At 37.5% G+C, this 20,345-nt stretch overlaps 1 protein-coding gene across 3 annotated transcripts in view; it reads right to left on the reverse strand.

The window, feature by feature from the left end:
* The window catches only part of NOX4 (NADPH oxidase 4), a 110,986-nt gene that overhangs the window by 73,252 nt on the left and 17,389 nt on the right, over positions 1 to 20,345 (reverse strand). For all 3 annotated transcript variants that reach the window (XR_010428219.1, XM_064645019.1, XM_064645020.1), the window contains exons 7-11: positions 18,840 to 18,912; positions 14,201 to 14,281; positions 9,313 to 9,541; positions 7,154 to 7,318; positions 6,957 to 7,019 (exon numbers count right to left, since the gene is read on the reverse strand). Coding sequence is in view for 2 of the 3 variants with exons in the window: in XM_064645019.1 (XP_064501089.1) it covers positions 6,957 to 7,019; positions 7,154 to 7,318; positions 9,313 to 9,541; positions 14,201 to 14,281; positions 18,840 to 18,912 (611 nt within the window). In the remaining variant the exon portion in view is untranslated. The remainder of the gene's footprint in view (positions 1 to 6,956; positions 7,020 to 7,153; positions 7,319 to 9,312; positions 9,542 to 14,200; positions 14,282 to 18,839; positions 18,913 to 20,345) is intronic.

A 20,345-nucleotide genomic window follows, 5' to 3' on the forward strand; every position in this document is an offset into this window, starting at 1 on the left:
GTATTTCTTTGCAGCTCAACCAAAGCAAAAAACTTGCTGCTGCCCTTTCACCCCAGCAGACACATTACACTTCACAGAATCACAGAACGCATGAGTTGGAAGAAACCCATAGGGATCATTCAGTCCAGCTCCCTATAACATAGTAAAATGTTTCAATCCTAGCAATATTCAGCCTATATAAATTACGGATTTCAAGCTGCTAGCTCAGGAAAGAAACCTTTCAGGATACAAGCCTTCATCCCTGAACAATGCTCCTGCCCAAGCTGCCTCTCCACGTCCTCCAAAGGTATGTGGACATATCGCCAAGAAACACTGTGCTGAGCAAGTTTGATGAACAAGGAAACTGAATGGCACAAGAGATTCATTCTCTATCATCCCTGAGAAAAACTATGGGCCAACCCCCACACTCATGCTAACTGGTTCCCAGTGGTGTGAAGCACTAATGGAAAAACCATCAAAGGATCAATAGGTTTTCCAGTCAACACCCTAAGGAATCCTCTGTCCCTCCAAACTCCCCTGCCAGCACATACAGTATTTTGCCAGGTTTAAGAAGACATCCCTACCCATCAGATGGTCTTAATTTTAGGACAGCAAGAGGCAAGGGATGTCATTTCTTCTGATATTTTGTCCACATATTAATAGTATTCCACATATTAATATTAATGTTAAAGGTTTTTTTTTTATTTTGATATTTTCCCACAGTTCCTAGACCTTTCTCTAACCTGACCTAGCAGCTAAACTAAAAGCACCACCTCTCGATGGGAGAAAACATGTTTCTTTGTTAAATTCAGTAGATGCTTATTATATATTGTAAATTTAGTTTCATAGTATTAAAAAAAAAAAAACAAAACAAAAAAAACAGAAACCAAAACAAACAAATAAAATAAACAAACAAAAAAACCTTGCTCATAAGAGGAATCTGCCACCTTCTGTTTAAAGTGTCTGCTGAAGGAGAACTTGGGATTTAGTGAACTCAAATGTAACAATTTCTGTGTTCCCGTCATCCAGGATTTTAAAGTTTAAATAAAAGTCAGGGTTTACATAGGGTTTTTATACAGACCCCAAAACTATTAATCCCCAAACCAAACAAAAAAGTCTAAGGAAGTACTAAAGACATCTGCGATATCAATCTATTCTATTTTTGTTTTACTTAAATTCTTCATCAAACAGCTGCTAGATAGTCTACTTCTACGAAGAGCAGACAAACTCTAGGGATTTCTTTAGTTTGCCAGCAAGATACTTCATAATTTCCCTAAATGCTCTGCAAATCATCTCACAAAGACAAGTTTTATAACTATTTGCACAAGATATTTAACAAATCTTATTAGAATGTCATCATGTTAGATTTTGTTTTTATTGTATTTATCTGACAGTATGAACTTAGCTCTTGATGTCCTTACATACTTTTTACTCAGGCAAACTTCCAACAACTTTTCCATTTTTTTATGAAGTATTTCAGAATTTGGCCCCTAGGCTTTTCCTGTTTTGGATAGTTTATTTCTTAAGTTTACAGTGCAGGACACATGTTTCTCCATCATCTCCTTGTGCAATACAAAATTCCTTACTTAAAGAAGCTTAGAGCTAAAACTTCACTTCTAGACTGTTAATATCTTCACTGATTTCAAATGAACCCTGGATTATACATGAATAAAGGCAACTCTGGTCCACAAAACACTGTTTTTTTCTTACAAAAGCAAATGTATTACTTGCAACGTTGTTTATACTCATACATTATTTGCTAAGACTTTTCTGACAAGGAATCAAGCCCAAAAAACATAAATGTACAGATCAGGGCCACCACCTTGTAATCCCATTGTGCCCAAATCCAGATACCAAATGGACTTAAAGAGAGGTACAGAGATAACAAGGAAAACTCAATCTACCAAAAAAAAAAAAATCAAACCAAACCAAGGACTTTAAAGGTAGAAAATCTATGAATAAGTAATAGTTCTCAGTCACTTACATACAGTACATAACTTGTAATGTACATTCAGAAATCTCTTCCAGGTAATTCTTCTACCTATTCTGAGATGATTAATGGATTTAAGAGTTTCTCTGCCCGAGATTCAGTAATAATTACTTTATGAAATTTTAACTTGGATACTAATCAGGCAAAGTATTCTTCCTCAATAATATATACCTGGATTTGAGTGGATCTGAATATCTGCATATGCAAACTTATCCTCTCCTAAAAACTCAGCTTTGACATGTTAAAAAATGCACATATACCATCCCCCTAACTTGGTACATGCCATAAGTGACATAGCAAGTATTTTATAATACATTTCTATAACAACAGAATTCAAGATCCTCTGGAGTTTTTCTTTTCTTCCTCATACAGAACTGTATGTGGAAGGAAAGGAAGAAAGATGTGGTACTGTGAATCCTCCTGATGTGATCTGCTTCAAATTAACCATCTGCACAAAAAGATGGAGAACCAGAAAAATGACATAACTTCTTGGAATTTTTTTTTTTTACCAGACTCTTCCAGGTTCTACTTCAGTGGGATTTAAAAGCAGATTTGTTATGCAGCACTGAAGTAGGGGAGGTCGGAGTACATTGTAACACAAGATAAAATTTCTACTTTCAAAAAATATTTCAAATCTCTTGTTGCAGGTAGTTGATCATTGCTTACCTGTTGCCAGAACTGGGATCTAGACACTGAATGAAGATCCAACAGTCTTTGGAGGATCCGAAGACACAGTCACTGGAGTCTCAAGACTGAGATCTTTGCTGTGGCTTCTTTATTTTGATTTTTTGCTTTATATGTGCAACTTCCAAGCCATCTGCCTGTTGTAACTCTATCTCATGAAGCTACTAATCAGCTGGCATGTAGAGTACATCTTATACAGACACAAAGCTCAACAAGTGTTTATGCAAGTTACCTGTGTCTAAGTATCAATAGGAGTAACTTGAGATATGTGTCAATTAAAAAAAAAAGTCTTTAAAGGAAACTTCAGAATATCCAGATTTCAGGTCCAAGGGAAAACAAGGGCATGACAGCAGCTAGCGACACCTAAAACCATCAAAACTTTGGAATAACAGATTATTGATCCAGCATTTATAGACTGCTGTCACAAAGCAAAAGTTTCACCAAACCTCAGATCTTAGCCATCTCCAAATTTAGAAGAATTCACCTCTTAGTTTTGTCTTTATTTCAACGTCTGTTACAGTCTAAGTCCTACATGAGGTGATGTAATTGTTTCCTACCTTCCTTTGCCACAAAAAAATCAACACTACTGAAATAACAAGGTCACCAAGCTTTATGAGCTGCTGGGAGTAGACAGCAGTCTACTCTAAACTGCAACTTGTGAGAGTTTGTGCATTGACCCTGTAGTAGATTCAGCAGAAGCTGCACAAGAGAACCCAGGACATCCTCTGAAGCACTTAATATCTGCAAAACACAAGGCTATTTCCATGAGGCTTCCAATCACTGCATGCTAATGCAAGAAATTCCAAAAACAGCAGAAAAAGTGACTCCTGTTGTAAGACACTAATATATATTCTAAATAGAAATCTACTTCTGAAGCTACTCATTGGCAAAAAAAAAAAAAAAAAAAAGAAAGAGAGGGAACTCAATACCGGGGAAAAATGTAAGATGGAGAAAAACTCAATGCTACTGTAAACTGCAAGCCTTAGTCTCTTCTTGTTCATACAGGTTAAAATGAAGAGCAACCAGAATGGAGTCAAACACTTTATAAAATGTAAAAAAAAAAAAAAAAAAAAAAGGGAAGAATAAACTAACTTTTTTCTTAGTTTTGGTAAGAGGGACCATCCTAATTACTGGAAATTCTTACTATTGATAATGTTTGTTTTCTTTTTCAAGGTCTTTAAAGATTGTCTAAAAAAAATTACATCTAAACTGTGTTCCATAGCAGATGAGTTACACACTGCCTTCCAGAAAAGTGTAAAGAAATGTCAATCTCGGGAAACAGAGCACTAGAGAGATTTCTGATGTTTCTTTGGATGGTCTGATCTCCAGACTATATCTTTTGGTTGCTTTGAAAGACATCTCCTCAAAAGTGTTCATCAAGTGGAAACACACAAAAATAATTTGTCCATTTACAAACACTCAACTATTTATATACAGAAAGTATTTCTCTCAACTATAGATGAAAACACTTTCAAGCTGACTGTGTTCTGCTCAGATTCAACTGTAAGATGCAATAGTGTCCTATCTGAAACAAGTAAACTGGACATGAGGGCATACAGGACTGTAAGTGTTACTCATGCTGTCTTACACAGCACAGTAACAGCTGTGTACAGTGTACAGCTGTGTATAGAAATTGGTAAAAAAAGCATCATAAAACATGATAAAAAGAAAACTTTTTGTTAAAGTGAAATCAAAGACAGTGGAGCAATGAAGACACTATCAAGTGAGTAACCCACTATGCACTACCTAGAACTGTCCAGCAGGTCACCTACAGGAATCTCAGATGTTAGACCATCTCTTCATTAGCTTTCTCACGCTTTCCAACAGGTGACAAAGACCAGCAGTCATACTAGTAAGTACAAAGTCACCAGTGAGTAAAGACCAGCAGAAGCACATTTCAGAACTGAAGTTAAAAAAAAGCCAGCTTCCACACTGATCATGAGAGAAAACTGAGATCTCCAAGTGTTTGAACTTCAGAATGTACAAGGGACACTACCAAAGGGTTGAGGGAGGTTATTCTTCTTTAGTCAGCACTGGTGAAACCACGCTTTGAGACCCACGTCCAGTGCTGGTTTCCTCACTACAAGAGATATGAACATAGTGGATAGCATCCAATCAAGAAGATGATGAAGGGACTGGAACATGTCTCCTATAAGGATAGACTTAGAGAGCTGAGACTGTTCAGACTGGAGAACAGAAGGATCAAGGGGATCTATCAAAGTTTATAAATACCTGAAGGAAGGGTGCAAAGAGAATAAAGTCTCCTAATGTGCCCTTGGTCACAATTAAGAGCTCCCTCTGGCTCCAAGTGAAACGTGGGAGCTTTGCCAGAATGCAACTGGAGTGGGTTCAGGGCCTTTACACAGCCTCCCTGTGTGTTCCTCCACCCTGGTGTTATGTAAGAAACTGAGCTAAATTGTAAATATTACACAACCTTGAAAAGGGAAGGGACTAGTAAAATATCTGCATGACTCTTTCACAGTGACTCACCCCTTCATTTACACTTTTGCTTATCATCCTCACTTAAAAGTATAAAGATATGCCTGAACTGGTCTTTTCTGCTTGAACTTTTTGTCTTTCAAACATGCTCCAGACACAGTGAGATATTTCATCAGCATAAACAGGACATCACACAGTGCCTAGGGACAGACATTTTAGCATGGACTGTTGCAATAGGACATGGGGTAATGGTTTTAAACTAAAAGAGGGGAGATTTAGACCAGAGATAAGGAAGAAATGCTGCCCAGAGAAGTGGTAGTGGTAGATGTCCCATCCCTGGAAACATTCAAAGGCTGAGTTGGATGGGGCTCTGAGTAACCTGATCTAGTTGAAGATGTCCCTGCTTATTGCAGAGGGGATTGGACTAGATGGCCTTTGAAGGTCCTTTCCAACCCAAAGTATTCTATGATTCTAAGCAGGACAACAGTGCCAGAAAGAACACCACAGTCTTCCCCCAACTGTGCTACAGTCATTCCTGCACTGCCTCACACACCCCTCATGCTCTTCTTGCTGTGGATCAAAGTCCTATACTCCTAAACCAAGGTAGAAAAATTACCCAGGGATTATCATTATCCAACAAAAGAAGCAGCAGCAGTGTTCCAGCTTGATTGGTAACTACAGGTAGGTCAGATGGGAGTAGAAAAACAACTGAGTTAAGCTTTTGCCTACACATTCTATAAGCATTAAAGCCTTTGAAAAACTCAGGCTATGCAAGTGCCATTAATGCTTCACCAAGCTATACAGAGGCAGCTTCCCTTAAGTGAGATTAATTCCCAGATTTACAGCACATAATTTACCCTGGGTGAAATTTTGTGGGGGTTCTCCTGTGATTCCTGGCTCAGCATATAGATAAATAAGTTAACAAAACAAAATAAAACACCCTACAAACCCAAAGAACTGGACCTGGTTGTGCCCTCTGAATTTTGGGTAGCAGTAAAACCTCCCGGTTTTTCCACAACACCAGGTATAACTCAGTGGGGACAAAGTAGCAGTTATCAGTCCAAAGAAAAGAATCAAACATGAATGTTTATCTCAATGATCTTTTTGAAGAAGAACATCCAATTCAGGCAATCTGAAAGCCTTTATTCCCCTTGGAAGGAAAAGGCTGCCACTAATATTCTCTTCTAAAAACTCTGCTTTTGTAACAACACAGTCAGTCAGTTCAGTAGCACATCCCAGGTCTCTGTACTGTGTACTCCTGAAGAACTTCATGTACATTTATATAAAATTTCATTTTATTTCTGTCTATCTCCAGAGGCCCCAGTTCCCATTCTATACCAACTGAGCAGAGTAAGTAATAATCTAAGTGTTGTATGACTTTATTGGTGTATCACAATACAAAAATACAGCAGGAAATAATTTTAGAAACTTCTTTTTTAAACTTGATGTTTACCTAATTTTGGAAAAGGCAGTCACAGAAAGAGCTTCTCATTGAAGAGGAGAGATGACAAAGTTCATTATAACTTGTGCTCATTCTTCATTAAGGTCTACAAATACGCCTAAAACTTCTTTTATGAAACAATTATCAACATCACATGGATTTTATTCATTTACTTATTATTGGGTTTCACTTATAGAAGACTTCAAAAAAAGTTCCTATTATCACTTTCTCAACAGTGGAGAAAATTAAATATGTATCAAGTACTGTCATACATAATAATCATGCCATTTCACATTCATTAGTACCCTCATAAATGAAACATAAGCTCTTCTAGAGAGAATTTTCACCTTGAAAGAAATAAAGACCAATTGCTTACCAAATACAAATAAAAGGGAAATTACAGAAAAGAACAGTATTTCTTACCATTGTAAGGGTGAATGGATGGCTTTCCAGGGCAGACACTCTTGGACAGTGTAGAATAACATACTGAAATAAAATAACAGAAAAGATACTTTCAGAACATTCAGTGATGGGCTAGTGTTTATAAATTGATAGTCATCCCTACAGACAATGACAATGCTACAGGAAAACAGTGCTTTTTTAGGGGCACATTAACTCACCTGACCAGGCCTTGCTTCAAAGTCATCTTTCATCATCCTTACTTCAAGGACATTGGAGGGATGGCTTATTACCGAAGTTATTGTGACTGGTTTATTGCTGCGGATGTAGCGGTACAGCCTTTCCACACAGTACAAGCACAGGGGTCCAGAAATCCAAAACCAGGTCTATGGGAGAACAAAAATAGGTCACCTCAAGGACTTTTAACTACATGAGCACTCGCAGGACCTCATTTCACATCTAGCCTTCAAATCTCTCTACGTGCAAAAATTCAAGTATGTTCTGAAGCCTTAATCAGTCTAACCAGCAGCATCATCCACAAGTACAAGGAATTTCAATCATAAAACTCATCAAGAATAAAATGCTAATGACCTCAATTGCTACAACGTTATTCTGGTTTTATGTAGTTAGATTGCAACTGGTTTCAGCAGCCAAAGACACAATACATACATGGTTTCTAAATGTAACAGACCAGAGTACTGTATAATCGTTTAACCTTTAAGGAAAAACACTGTTTGTCTTGTAATATTACTTGACTATTATCTTACAACAATCTCAGGTTCAAGTAAAAACCAAAGAAAGATTCATTCTTGTTCCATAGAATTTATGTTTATATTAAACTAGCATAAAATCATAGATAACAGAGAGGAATGGGCACTTCTGAATCACAAGTCATTTGCCCTCATGGAATATATGTATGCCAGACAGAAGATGTCCTGGAAATGCCCATTTCTCTGCAGTGATTATTCAGGGAGCCCAGGGAGCCCTGGGTGACTACTCCAGATGGAAACATTTGCAGCTGCTCAGCGAAATCTCATCCTAAGAGTCAATTACCAATAGCTTATGGCAGACTTAACTACTAATTCTACATCTGCTCAGTCACTCAAGCTATGGCATTGAAGTGCCCTTGATCCTCACCCATCTTTCTTTCCCAATTTTTGAACTTACATATCAGCCTCTCTTGCAACTAGCGGAGATTAATTAATTTCCACAAAAAAGCCTTAAAAGTTTCAGTAGCTCACAGAAACTTTTTTTTTTTTTAATCTTGATATCACAATACTTCCAAACCCAAAAAATCCCTAAATAGTGTTACAAAGCTGCCAGGAGAACACTGAGTGGCCATTTCTTTCCATGACTCTTCTCCCATAATTGGCTCTAAAGCAGGCATCTTAAGTCCCTAAGACTCTTTACTGTCCTCTGGGTCATATGGAGCCAGCTATACACTGATGCTTGTAATTCAGGAGTATCACCACAACAAAATACCAATCCAAAGAACTTTGTTGGAGGAATTCAGTGTAGAATTAACTTTTTCTTATTATGACTTCATGCTCCATAGAAAAATGGGTTCCCACTACAGCTCGTAAGGGACATATGTGTTCAAGAGAAAACAAGGATAATAAAAGAGAAACTCCTGTGAGGTCTGTTATGGGACCATCTTGAATGGTGGGCCTTGGACTTGTGAACTCCATATTCGCAAGCTTCCTCAGGCTACTTACTAATACAGCCCAACTCATCTTTTCTCAAAAGAAAAGAGAAAATTTGGATGAAGAAAAAGCTGCTTCCACAAAACATAAAGAAACAAAAGGAAAATGGAGAACAGAAAAAGAAAAGGCTTTTCTATCCCTGCTGTCATCATACTCATTTACCCATGCCACACATAAAACAAGCCTTTCTGCAAACAACAGGCCATAAAAGCCAAACCACAACCAACTGCAAACCAGAAATGAGTATTAGGACTTGCATCTGCGTGGTAAAAAAGAGAACAAATGGAGCTTGATTATTTCAACTAACTACTGTCACACAATGCTTACAAAGGGATCTTATGAAATGTTATATAAATGTTTGCTCTGAAGTGCTATGCTGTAATTTAAAGTCACATTTATAGCAGGACCAATACTTCTCTTATCATGTTGTACAGAAAATATTACAGCTGACCTCTTGACATTTTTCCACCCTCCCTATTCTATGCATCATGTTGTAATACAGCTCAGGGTTTAATACAGATTGATTTTTCCACACCAAATCTTTGAATGCCTCAAAAGGCTTTAATAATATTTTCCATTATTAAAACATGTGGTCTGGAAAAGCAATAATTAGTGGTTATGGCTGACTGAAAGACTTGGCAAGGTTTATAATACCTGAAATGTCGGATTATACAGACCTCTGGGAAGTGTGACTGGAACTTGGGTTCCTCGGAACAAATTCTCATAAAGTGATTTTGTACAAAGGGTTCTGGTACTGGGAAGTCTTCTGGGAAAGGCTCAGTAGCATAGTCAGGAAACAGCTCTTCGAAAGCCTTTGGCACAGTCAGATTCTGTCGGAGCGTTTTGTTAGGATTAAAGCAACCAGGAGGGTGTTCCTCTAAGTTCGTCTGGTACTTGAGCACTCCCCTACATGAAAGTAAGAATAGTAAAGACACTGAAGTAAGAAACAAACAACTTATCTTAATTCAGAGAGGGCTTTAGAGAGTAGTCACAAGCCTCGTCTTCTGTTAGAATTTTTATTCCATTTGTTTGCAGGACTTTCAATGAGATTGAAGATTTGGAACAATAGAGCCTCCTGTCACTAGAGGCAAGGTTTAACTTTTCCAGCTCGCTTGGCACTCCCACACTGAACAGCCTCAAGCTTATTGCTGCTTGAAAGAGGGAAAACATTGTGGGAACTTTGCAAAAAAAGTAAGTAATCACATTTCCAATTCAATCTCACACTGGCAGGCTGTTTTCACTCATCCTCCCTACAGTCAGTAAGCCCTGTTTTTAAGGGAGTCTTGTAGCAGAAGGGGCCTAAGTTGCCAAATCATAAATGGCAGGAATGTTCCTACTACTTGGTGTTTATCAGGTTTGCACACAATTCTGTAGTTTCCTCCTTTGGATATAATCTTGTCAGATAAAAGGAAAAAAGAAAGTCCTGCATGATAGCCAAGGAACCTTCCTTGCAAATTGTTTTGTGGTTTTGATGGTTTTGTTTTGTTTTGTTTTGTTTTTTAAGTTAAGCTAAATTTGTAGTAAAATGAAGTAAGAACTTTGCAGCTGCAGCTAGAAACTGAAGAAAGAATTGGAAACCTGAGACACTCTGGGATATCTCAGCACATGAATGAATCATTGGAAACAGGGAAGAAAAGATAGTAGTAGCAGTAAAATTCCTCAGAAGCAGTACTTGTCTCTGAATCTGTATTTGATGACAGTAAATCCACAAGCAGGAATATTTAAAAAAAAAACCAAAAAACAACAAAAAACAACAACAACAAATAAAAGAAAAACCAACCATCAACCAAATGAAAGGCTGAATGACACCTCTATAGGATGGTGCTGGGTGGGAAATGAGGCATATTGAGGACCCGTCTGGTGAGACATGCCCGCTGAGTACTAGACCATGTTGTGAAGGCTCATCTTAAGTATGCAATCAAACATAAGGACATAGACTCCCTCCTCCTCTCCTTAACACACAGCAGCAGTAGAAATAGAATTTAGTTCACAAGAAGAGAGAGAACTAGGACATCTGCAATACTCCCAACTTAAGTGGGCTCTGACAAGCTACTGGCAATCTTCCCTACAAAAATGCAATCCTGCCAGCCAGTAACAAGCTTCCCACGTGGTCCAGTGAACAATGTCAGCTTGGACGTTAAACCTCCTCACTCTAAATGCCACATCTGACCCTGGGAGAATCATTTGGGAAGTGTCCTTGCACCTACACCCATGCTTCTGCCTGCATTTACTGCTTGATCATGCCTATCGCTTGCATCTGCCATCACTGCTGGTCATCACATATTTGCAAAGTGGCAGATACCACTGGCATTACGTTAGTTCCCTGCTTCATAAATATTATAGTGCCTCATGGATTCAGCTAGAAGTCAAAGCCCATGCAATATTTTTCCAGTCAACCTTGTGTGCAAGCCTGTCAGCAGATCCCACAGCTTCTCTGTTCTAAGAACATCCAAAAGAGGATTTCCTTGAGACATGAATAGCTGTAAACATGAGAATACCTTCCAGTGATCTCTAGTTTGGTCAAACTATTACAAACATGCTGAGTGGCAAACAGTGATGACAAAGCTGTCTGTTAACAGCAGCTGCAACTACTCCCATTTCTGAAGTTGTCAAGGAAAGTCAAGTCTTACACACCCAAGATCACTTCCCAGAAAGGTTGAGTTCTGCACAATTCTTAAGAAATCCAAGATATATCCTCATGTATTTATTAGATTCAACACTTGAATATATAAAAACTCAGTATGGATGTCAAGAAGTAGGAGATAGTCACCTTTAGCAAACAAAAATGGGTGAGACAAAATGAGAAAGTAATGTAAAAGTGTGCTACAGGCTGACCAGCACAGTATGGAGAATCTGCAAGACTCTCAAGCTCTGCTCCAATTTTCCATGCCCAAAATAGAGACAAAATTCACTTCTGGCTAGAGCTGGAAAATAGAAATATCACTATTTCTTAAGATTTTAAAGGTTATAAACTAGACATCAGTGATTCCAAATGTTTTTATAGGGAATTGCACTGCTCCTATCTCCTCATCCATCTTCTGCTGCTTAGCTCAAGGTAAGTTGTTTGAGGGGTCTGCTAAAGGTCAGTGTGTGGGTGGACTCATAAGAATTTTCACCCTTTGGAAGAAAAATCTTTGAATAACTCTAGTGAGAGCACAAAGGCCTTATTCTCAGCCTCTATAGACCACAGTAATACCACAGTAACACCAAATTTGGATCAGCTGGGAACCTGGCTCCAAAGATTTTGTATGTTTTATAGCTCCTTACACTGGTACTAGAAACATCAAGCATCTGTTTTACATAAACTAATTTTTGTTGCTGCTACTACTGACCTAAAATATAGATAAATGATTGTAGATATGCACCAAGTCTTAAGCCACTAAAACCTTTCAAAGTCATATTGCAAGAAGTATCCACAACAGTTTAAACAAGACAAGAATCCAGCAATATCGTGGAAATACAGGCAAAACCTCACTCAAACTGTCTGCACATTTCAGCCACAGAAGATGCCTTGTTCTGTAGAGTAACTGGCCACGAGTCCACAACTCTCCAAGACATGCCACACAGGAGTAATTTGGGTGCAGATATCTAAGTTTCCTTCATTCTTAGAAGAGATGATCAAATTATTTAGGTTGGAAAAGACCTTTAAGATCATTGAGTCCAACCATTAACCCAGCACTGCTGTGTTCACCACTAAACCATGTCCCTAAGCACCACATCTACAAGTCTTTTAAATACCTCCAGGAGTGGTGACTCCACTACTTCCCTGAGCAGCCTGTTTTAAAGCATCTTCTTTTGGTGAAGAAAGTTTTCCTAATATCCAATCTAAATCAGCCCTCATACAACTTGTGGCCACTTTCTCTTGATCTTATTGCTATCACTAATAGAGCCTATAAATCAATCCAGGTCACTTGAATCTTTGTAACAGCAAGTTAGTTGAAGTATCCTTCGGGCTTCATTGACTGTATTTATCAGAACTCATTAAACCATAATGCAAGAAAGACACTTAGAAAACATGGGGAGACCTACATTTAGGCATCTTAAACTTGAACTGACTCCCACTCTCCATGACTCATTCCCCTCCCATTTTTAACTGACACTCAGTTCTTTTAGATTTGCACTGAATGCCTCTGTAATTCAGTACTAAGGAGGCTGTGTACCAGAAGATGTCTGTTCAATGTTTGGTGTATTACTACAGCCTTGGTTTGCAAACTTGGTAAATGGAACATGGTTAGGAATACAGTGGGCAAAGGATAATGCAGTGAAGGAGATTAATTAAATGGGACATGAAAAATATCCCAAAGGCAATAACTGGAACAGATTACCTAGGGAGATTAGAGGATCTCAGTCACCAGATGTTCTAAAGAAGTTAGAAAAACACCTGTCAAGAATAATTTAGAAAAAGTCCATCCTGCCCCAGGATGAGGAGAACACATTATATCTGTCTTCCCCCAGCTATGAAAAGAGCTATGCCCCAGAAAAAAAGAAACAGAAAAGCCCCCAAACAAACAGAAACAAACAAAAAACAAAACACACACACACAAACACACACAAAAACAAAAACAAACAAAAAAAACAACCCACAAGTAAAAAAAAACCAAAAACCAAACTCACAGAGTACAGGAATTGTGTCCAGGAGTTTCAGTTGTTTTGAACTCATTATTTCAATTCACCAGATCTCAGGCTGCATGTTTCTGTTCAACAACATATTCCTCCCATGATCTTGCTAGGCCTAGTTACCTTTCCACGTTTACTTTAAGCAGCAGTGCTCAGTGTCACACAGTAAAGCACTCTGTGTTTCAGTAGATATTTGATGACATGGAGAAATACACCTCATTCAAATACACCTTCCCTTCTTTATACCAATCTCTGCATCTACATCCACAGAGGAAATATCACGGACATTAATGGCCCAGATTTTCATAGAATCATAGAATAGTTAGGGTTGGAAAGGACCTCTAAGGGTGATCTAGTTCAATCCCCAACCCATGCAGACATATGTGGTAACTTGTGGAAGCTGCTTTAACTCGCAATAGAGGGGGGTTGTTTGTGCCTGGTACAGTCCTGACCTTCAGCACATTAACACTGGTCTGATGTTTGTGAAAACAAGAAGAAAAACTTGCAAATGTTGTATCACACCAGTGAGAAAGAGGTAATTAGGGAGAAGTCATTCCTTCCCTCTCCTTAGGAGTCAAAATGAAAGGTAGAGAGGAAAATGCGAGAGATGAGCAACTTTACTTCACATTCTTCTCTCACTAAACAGGTAGGAGCGGGTAGTGAAAGAAACATTGTTCTCTTGATTTCTCACTAGATACTGGTAAAATGGACAAGGAATAATATTGAAAGTGAAGAAATTTGTTCTAGTTGGTTGTAGCACATACAATACTTCAAGTTACAATCTGATATTTATTTAAACAAACATCTGTTGAAAAACCATATAAGACAGCAAAGTTGGCCCAAAGTTGGCCCGCTGTGCACAAGCAAGCTCAGGAAAGGCAGCAATCAAGAAAACTGCTCTTTCTGGTTGTGCTTCAGGAAAAGGGACAGTGTTTTCCATCTACTTACCCAGAAACGTGCAGCATCAGCAGCATATAGAAGACAAAGAAAAGGTTGTGTGTATACCAGAAGATGTCATAGTTTGAAACCCTGAAAAGAATAAACCACGGTTCAATGCTGTTTCAACTTAGATGGAATCACTGCAAATTAAAAACAGACCTGTGCACACAGGACATCATTATATGCTACATAGTCATGTAGAACAGTCAAAGCCCAGCATGTTTTCCTACAGGCACACCGTACTTGCATGCAACTAAGTGTTGAGAAGAACAAGTGACTGGCACAGAAGTAACAAGCTGACAAAGAGAGATAGGGATGTAGAAGTACAAAGACATCTGAAGAACTCTTCTGAAATTAGGAGACTTCACTGCTCTCATAGATCCTAGTTAGTATCTATGAGACTCTCATAGCTAAAATAGTTCCTCCATCTGCAGTTTCAAAACTCAACCCCTTTACAGTGAGCATCACCTTGCATTCTGCCTGCCCCAATACAATTTAATGTTTCACTAAGGTTACAACACATAAACAGGTAGCATGGACAGCAGCAAAAGGGCTAGTGGGAAGGGTAAAAAACTTGTGAGGGTATAGAGTGTAAGGAGATACAGGAGGAACAGGAACTAGAGCAAGAATGCAACAAGAGCACAGGCAGGATAATTTTCAGGACAGGAAGCCACTACAGTATGGCTCTAGGACTGATGGCCTTGGGAGGGACAAGAAGAACATTACACTGTGAGAGCAGGAGAGGTGAAGGGAAAAGAACACTTCCTTTCATCAGTAATTTGTTAGGCAAAATGAAAAGAACCAAGACCAAAGAAAATATCCACCCAGAACTGTTTTCTGTTAAGCTTGTTTGATTTTTGCTTGAGTAAAATAGTTACCAACAAACAACAACAACCAAATGGTTAAGAAAATACACTACTTCACAGCACACAAACACACCTTTCACACTACACAGCATGGTAGGAGAATCCCTTCCAAAACCAAAACCTACTCCCATTCATAAGCCAAACCAATTATTAAATAAAAAAACAACTTTAACACTGAGAACATGATTTGAGAAGCTATTCCTTTGGCACAGCTAAATTTTTTTTTTTTCAGAATTTTTCCTCTCCTATGGTCTTCTATATAACCAGCTAACTGCCCTTGCTTCAATACAATTGATGCATATATTGCATCTGTGTCTGCCAATACAGGACTTATTTGTTTTCTTTTTCAAGAAAAAAAATAATTTTGATAATCTGAGGGCTGCCAAAATAAAATCCAAGCAAGTGAAGAAACAAAGAATGAAGCAAAGGAGGAACAAAGGAAGCAAAGCAAGGTACCTAGCAACAGCAAGGGGCTCTGAAACCTCCCTTCCACCCTGACATCCTTCCCCCAGTCAGCACTATGTTAACACTTTTTCCTCCTTGAAGCCGCTCAAACCATTTCTAACTCCTCATACCCTGGTAGGCATTTCTATGCAGTCACTCATCATATCTCTTAAGACGTTATGGGAGTCAACATCAGTAAGATGAAAACAAATTATGGTATGGGGAGTGGAAACACAACTGGAAGGCACAAAGAGAAAAATTTACCCTCAGTCCTGAAACAGGTCATAGAATCCTAGAATGGCTTGGGTTAGAAGGCACCTTAAAGATCACCTAGTTCCTTGCCCCATGCTATGGGCAGGGACGACGACAGATCTTGAAGCTCTGGTTTAAATTCATATTTTGCTATAATACCAAAAACTGCACACTGAAAGAATTTTTATTGCATCTTGAGCACCTTTTTCAGAATGCACCAATTTTTCAAAAAGTCAATTTCTGGACTGCTTCTGATGTATTGCTTTCAACAGCTAATTATTGTTACTGATTAAAGTTACCATACACTTCTTGTGCACGTCTTGAATACACCTAAATGTCAGTTTCTAGACACTTAAGTATTTTATTTTTCTTTCAGCACTCCTACAGATAACTGTACTATAAAATCCTGTTCCTCACATGTATAAAATTCCCCTAAATGTAAGCAAGCCCTCTGAACTTCACCTCCTTAAATTAAGGGGATGTGAATCCTTGAACCTCTTACCATGAAACATATTTTCCAACATTACGATAATTATGTATTTCTTGTATCTTTAAACTGTGTATCCTATGGATATATGCAATATTCTAACATATTCAATAATCTTCCTATTGATACACATATATATTTTATAGTTCTTCAGAACAGTTATTATTTTTTTTCCTTCTAAGGCTTAAAATATACATTATTCACAGAACTAATGCATTTCTTAGGACTGTAAAGTACTGAAAATTTGAGGTAAGTTGAATATTTAGTTTTAGTTTTGGTTAACCTACTTTAGAATTTTGCAGGTGAAGACCTGCAATAGTTAACTCACTGAGAAATGTACAGGGAGTTTGGCATGCTTTAAGGGGACACAGTAAGTAGTACAGTTTTGGAAAAATATTTTTAACCCTGTTACAGATAGTTTTGAAAAGGAAGATTTATGTGCTACTTTAGAAGATTAAATTGAAGATTGGAATATTTGGTTACAAAAATAGATGGCATTTGAGCACCTTATTTTTTAATGTTCTTTTAAATACATGACTTCCAAATTGTGAACAACATTAATTTTAAAGTTAGCAGAATTATCAAAATTTATTGACAGAATTTATTGTGTTTTCTGATAACTTCATAACCCTTCTGATAAACAACTACTGAACCAAAAATATTGGCCTAATTCTCATGTGTGACAAGGCAAAAATTTAGAAAATTTTTCAATCAGTACGCACTTTCCCCTTTTAAAACATTAGCAGCTAATTCAATCCCAATACTTATTCACACACTTTACTAAACAAGTAAAGGCAGGAAAATAGAGGGATAATCATGCATATAAAAATTTCAGGAGGAATATACAAAGGAAGAAATTATTAAGCAGGTCGGTGTGCAAGAGCAGATTAGGGCTGGAATCCAAGAGAATAATAGTCTCTGAAATACTTTTTGAAAAGCCCAGCTTCTGAGAGGAAGTGAATATTTGCAAATAATTTTCCTAAGACTATACAGTATGCTCATCCATCATAGGGCACATGAGAATATACAGGGAAAGAGATTAAACAGGGACAATGACATGCACTCAGAAGCTTGTTTCCTTAGGAAAACACACTATAAAGACAAGCTTGAGGTCTTATGCTTGAGAGAGAAGCCAGGATAACACTTCTAAATAAGAACTATTGCTAAAGTAACTGGAAATGCAGATGATCTTTTCAGGGCTTTGATTCTTCTGGCTAGACAGCACAGAGCTGGGAATGTATTTGCACTTACAGTAACTGTGGAAGGAAATAAAAAGCATGTAACTTCAAAAGATGTTGCATGAACCCCAAAATTATTTCCAAGAATATGTTTACAACCACCTATATTTTTCTAAGTTTCCCAATCATTAATACATTATGTTCTCTCTTTTTTTTCTATTTTATTATGGCCTTGAAGAAAACAGGACTTTGTTCTGGCTCATTGCTGCAGAGTGAAGTAATTGTGTTATTTTTCCATCTTCCCAAAACTGCTTTTCTTTTACAAGTAGAGCCATTTGTATGGACTATGTAGTGTGCAGCCATCCTGACATCTCATGCAGCAGCCTAATCTTGCATTTCTGTAGCCTGCAGTGCCTCACAGAGGTCTCAACCCTGGAAGTAGTCTTGTCTACTGAAAATGCACAAATATTTGCTGAACTAATGTCCCAAATCACAGGATAATGTTGCCAGATAACATTTCTACTCAGGAAAGACAGATTAGTTCAACAAAGTTCAAAACTACATGTGTAACTCACATCAATGGAGCACCATTAATGTTTGAAGATACATAATTAATATATCCTACCATGCTGGCTGAAGTGAGATTATGCATTTACATGAGCAGCCTTTGAATTCAACCACTATAAAAATGACGGGGTTATTTTTATATGTTCGCTTGCAGAATCCAAGCGTTAAAAAGACTGCAGCATTGTGCTAAATCCTCCAAGGTACCAGTCACTCACAGTTACTATCATATGTGTTCAATAATGTTGGTACAGAATGTGAACCTACTGGAGGACTAAACCTTCAGAAATCCCATCAGCTGCTCTGAGCCAACACTGCATTGCTGTTTGGAATTGTAATTCACACTAAAGAGAATATATCTAACAACCAGAAGCAGAACTTTAAAAGGCAACATTCTACTTAAGTAGCATAATTTTGTGACAGTTTGTTTCATTGCAGGGGGGTTTTCTTGTTACTGTTCTTCTTACAGTTTGTTGTTACAATTAATTGGTGAAAATAATTAGGATAAGCATATAATCTTATTTACTTCCTGTGGACTTAATTTATACATTGGATAAAACTTTCCATATGCTTAGTTTACTGCCTCCCTGTACAAACAGAAAAAAAATAAAAAAAGTACTATTTGATAATTTGAAAGATCTACATTTTTAACTGAGCACATTCATCAAATAGTATTTTTCTCAGAAGGCAATTCAATCAAGTTTTGTAATTGTTTTAATGCGAAATTTATTGTGCTAATTTTACTGCAAGATAGGGAAAATAGGCCAAGAAAATTGGTATTTTTAACACTCTAATCAGTAGGAGAATACGATTACTGAAATGGCATTTTTCAGTATAATGATCAGATTATGTCTTACCTGATAGCAAACGTGGAAGCTGTACACATTAGGAATAATACTAGCACCATAATGACTCCAGTCAGACCTGGAACTAAAAGGGACATAAGATAACTTACATTTGAACTGTGAAAAGGTATACTTGTCTACTGTGATTTTCTAAGGAAGTGGAATTAGATACACAAATCATGATTTAATCAAACTCTTGCAAATACTTATCTCTCGAGCACAATTCATGTATCAAACTAGATAAGGAAGAAGAGTTGTTGTGTAATTTCCCACCTTCTCAGAGAAAATTACCTTCTCCCTTGTATTACACCATGCATCAATAATTTTGTATTAGTCTTTGCTGCTGCAATCTTTTGCTCATGACATCTGTCTGTAAGCAGGTAACTAAGAACAAACACTGTTTATTTGTAAGACTGACTGTACAAATTTCTTTATCTCTTTCTTCTTCCAGGACCTAAACTCTGTTGATCATGACAATTAACAACCTGGTCAGGGACAGAATTTCAAGCAAATCAATTTCTATGCAAGCTGTCACTACAATTGTTTGCCAAGCTATTTCATTCTGGAATGAGGAAGAGCCCGAAATTAATCTCCATGGCAAAGTATAATGCTTGAAATTGTTGACCATGGAGCAAGGTCTGTGAGAGTGATCTGCAGCCAGTATTTGAGAAGGGAAGGTTAAAAATATTAACAATTGGACTCATTTGTTCAAATGCAGACTCTTATCAAAACTAGTTTATCCTCAGCCCTTTTAAGTCAAAGGAGAGAAACAAGTATTTCTACAGCATGGTATGTTGGACAAAGCTCTCAGGCACATGGTGTGATTCTTGAGGTGTCCTGCACAGGGCCAAGAGTTGGACTCAATGATCCTGATGGGTGCCTTCCAACTCAACATATCCTATGACCCCATCCTAAAGCAGAATCCTGCCCATAAAGTACAGTAAATCATCAACCTAAAGACAGATTAGAAAATAACAGTTAGCACATTTTCTGAGCATCTTATCTTCAAAATTGCCATCCCAGTAATTAAGAATATGAATTAAGAACTAGGATCCTAAAATCTGTGAAAGATTACATCAATACCTTTTAATCCTCAAAGAATGTTATTATTTATGTGTAATTTCTGGTCATCTTAAAAGCCACATATTTGGGTTTAAACAAAGTCAGTCAGGTCAATCATCAAGCAGAAATCTAAATAAATGCTGACTTAGTGTCAAAATACAAATGTCTCAACCAGCTTTTATGGATGTAAATGGCAAAACCACATACTGTAATGGTACATGATCTTTTACAGGATCACATCCTAATGACAAGAGCAAGCTTATTTTTTAATAATTGATTGTGATTTTAGACTCTTTAGCAATAAAGAGACAATCTCAAATCTTATCTTTTTATAAACTTCTCAATATCCACTCATTAAAAAGTCTTATACCCAAAATCTGATACATTCCAAATCACTCCTCAATTTTACAAACTTTAGGAAAAATCTCATCCCTACAACCAATGGAAGTTTCCTCA

This window comes from Pseudopipra pipra, chromosome 2 (assembly GCF_036250125.1).
Source record: "Pseudopipra pipra isolate bDixPip1 chromosome 2, bDixPip1.hap1, whole genome shotgun sequence".
Lineage (NCBI taxonomy): Eukaryota > Metazoa > Chordata > Aves > Passeriformes > Pipridae > Pseudopipra > Pseudopipra pipra.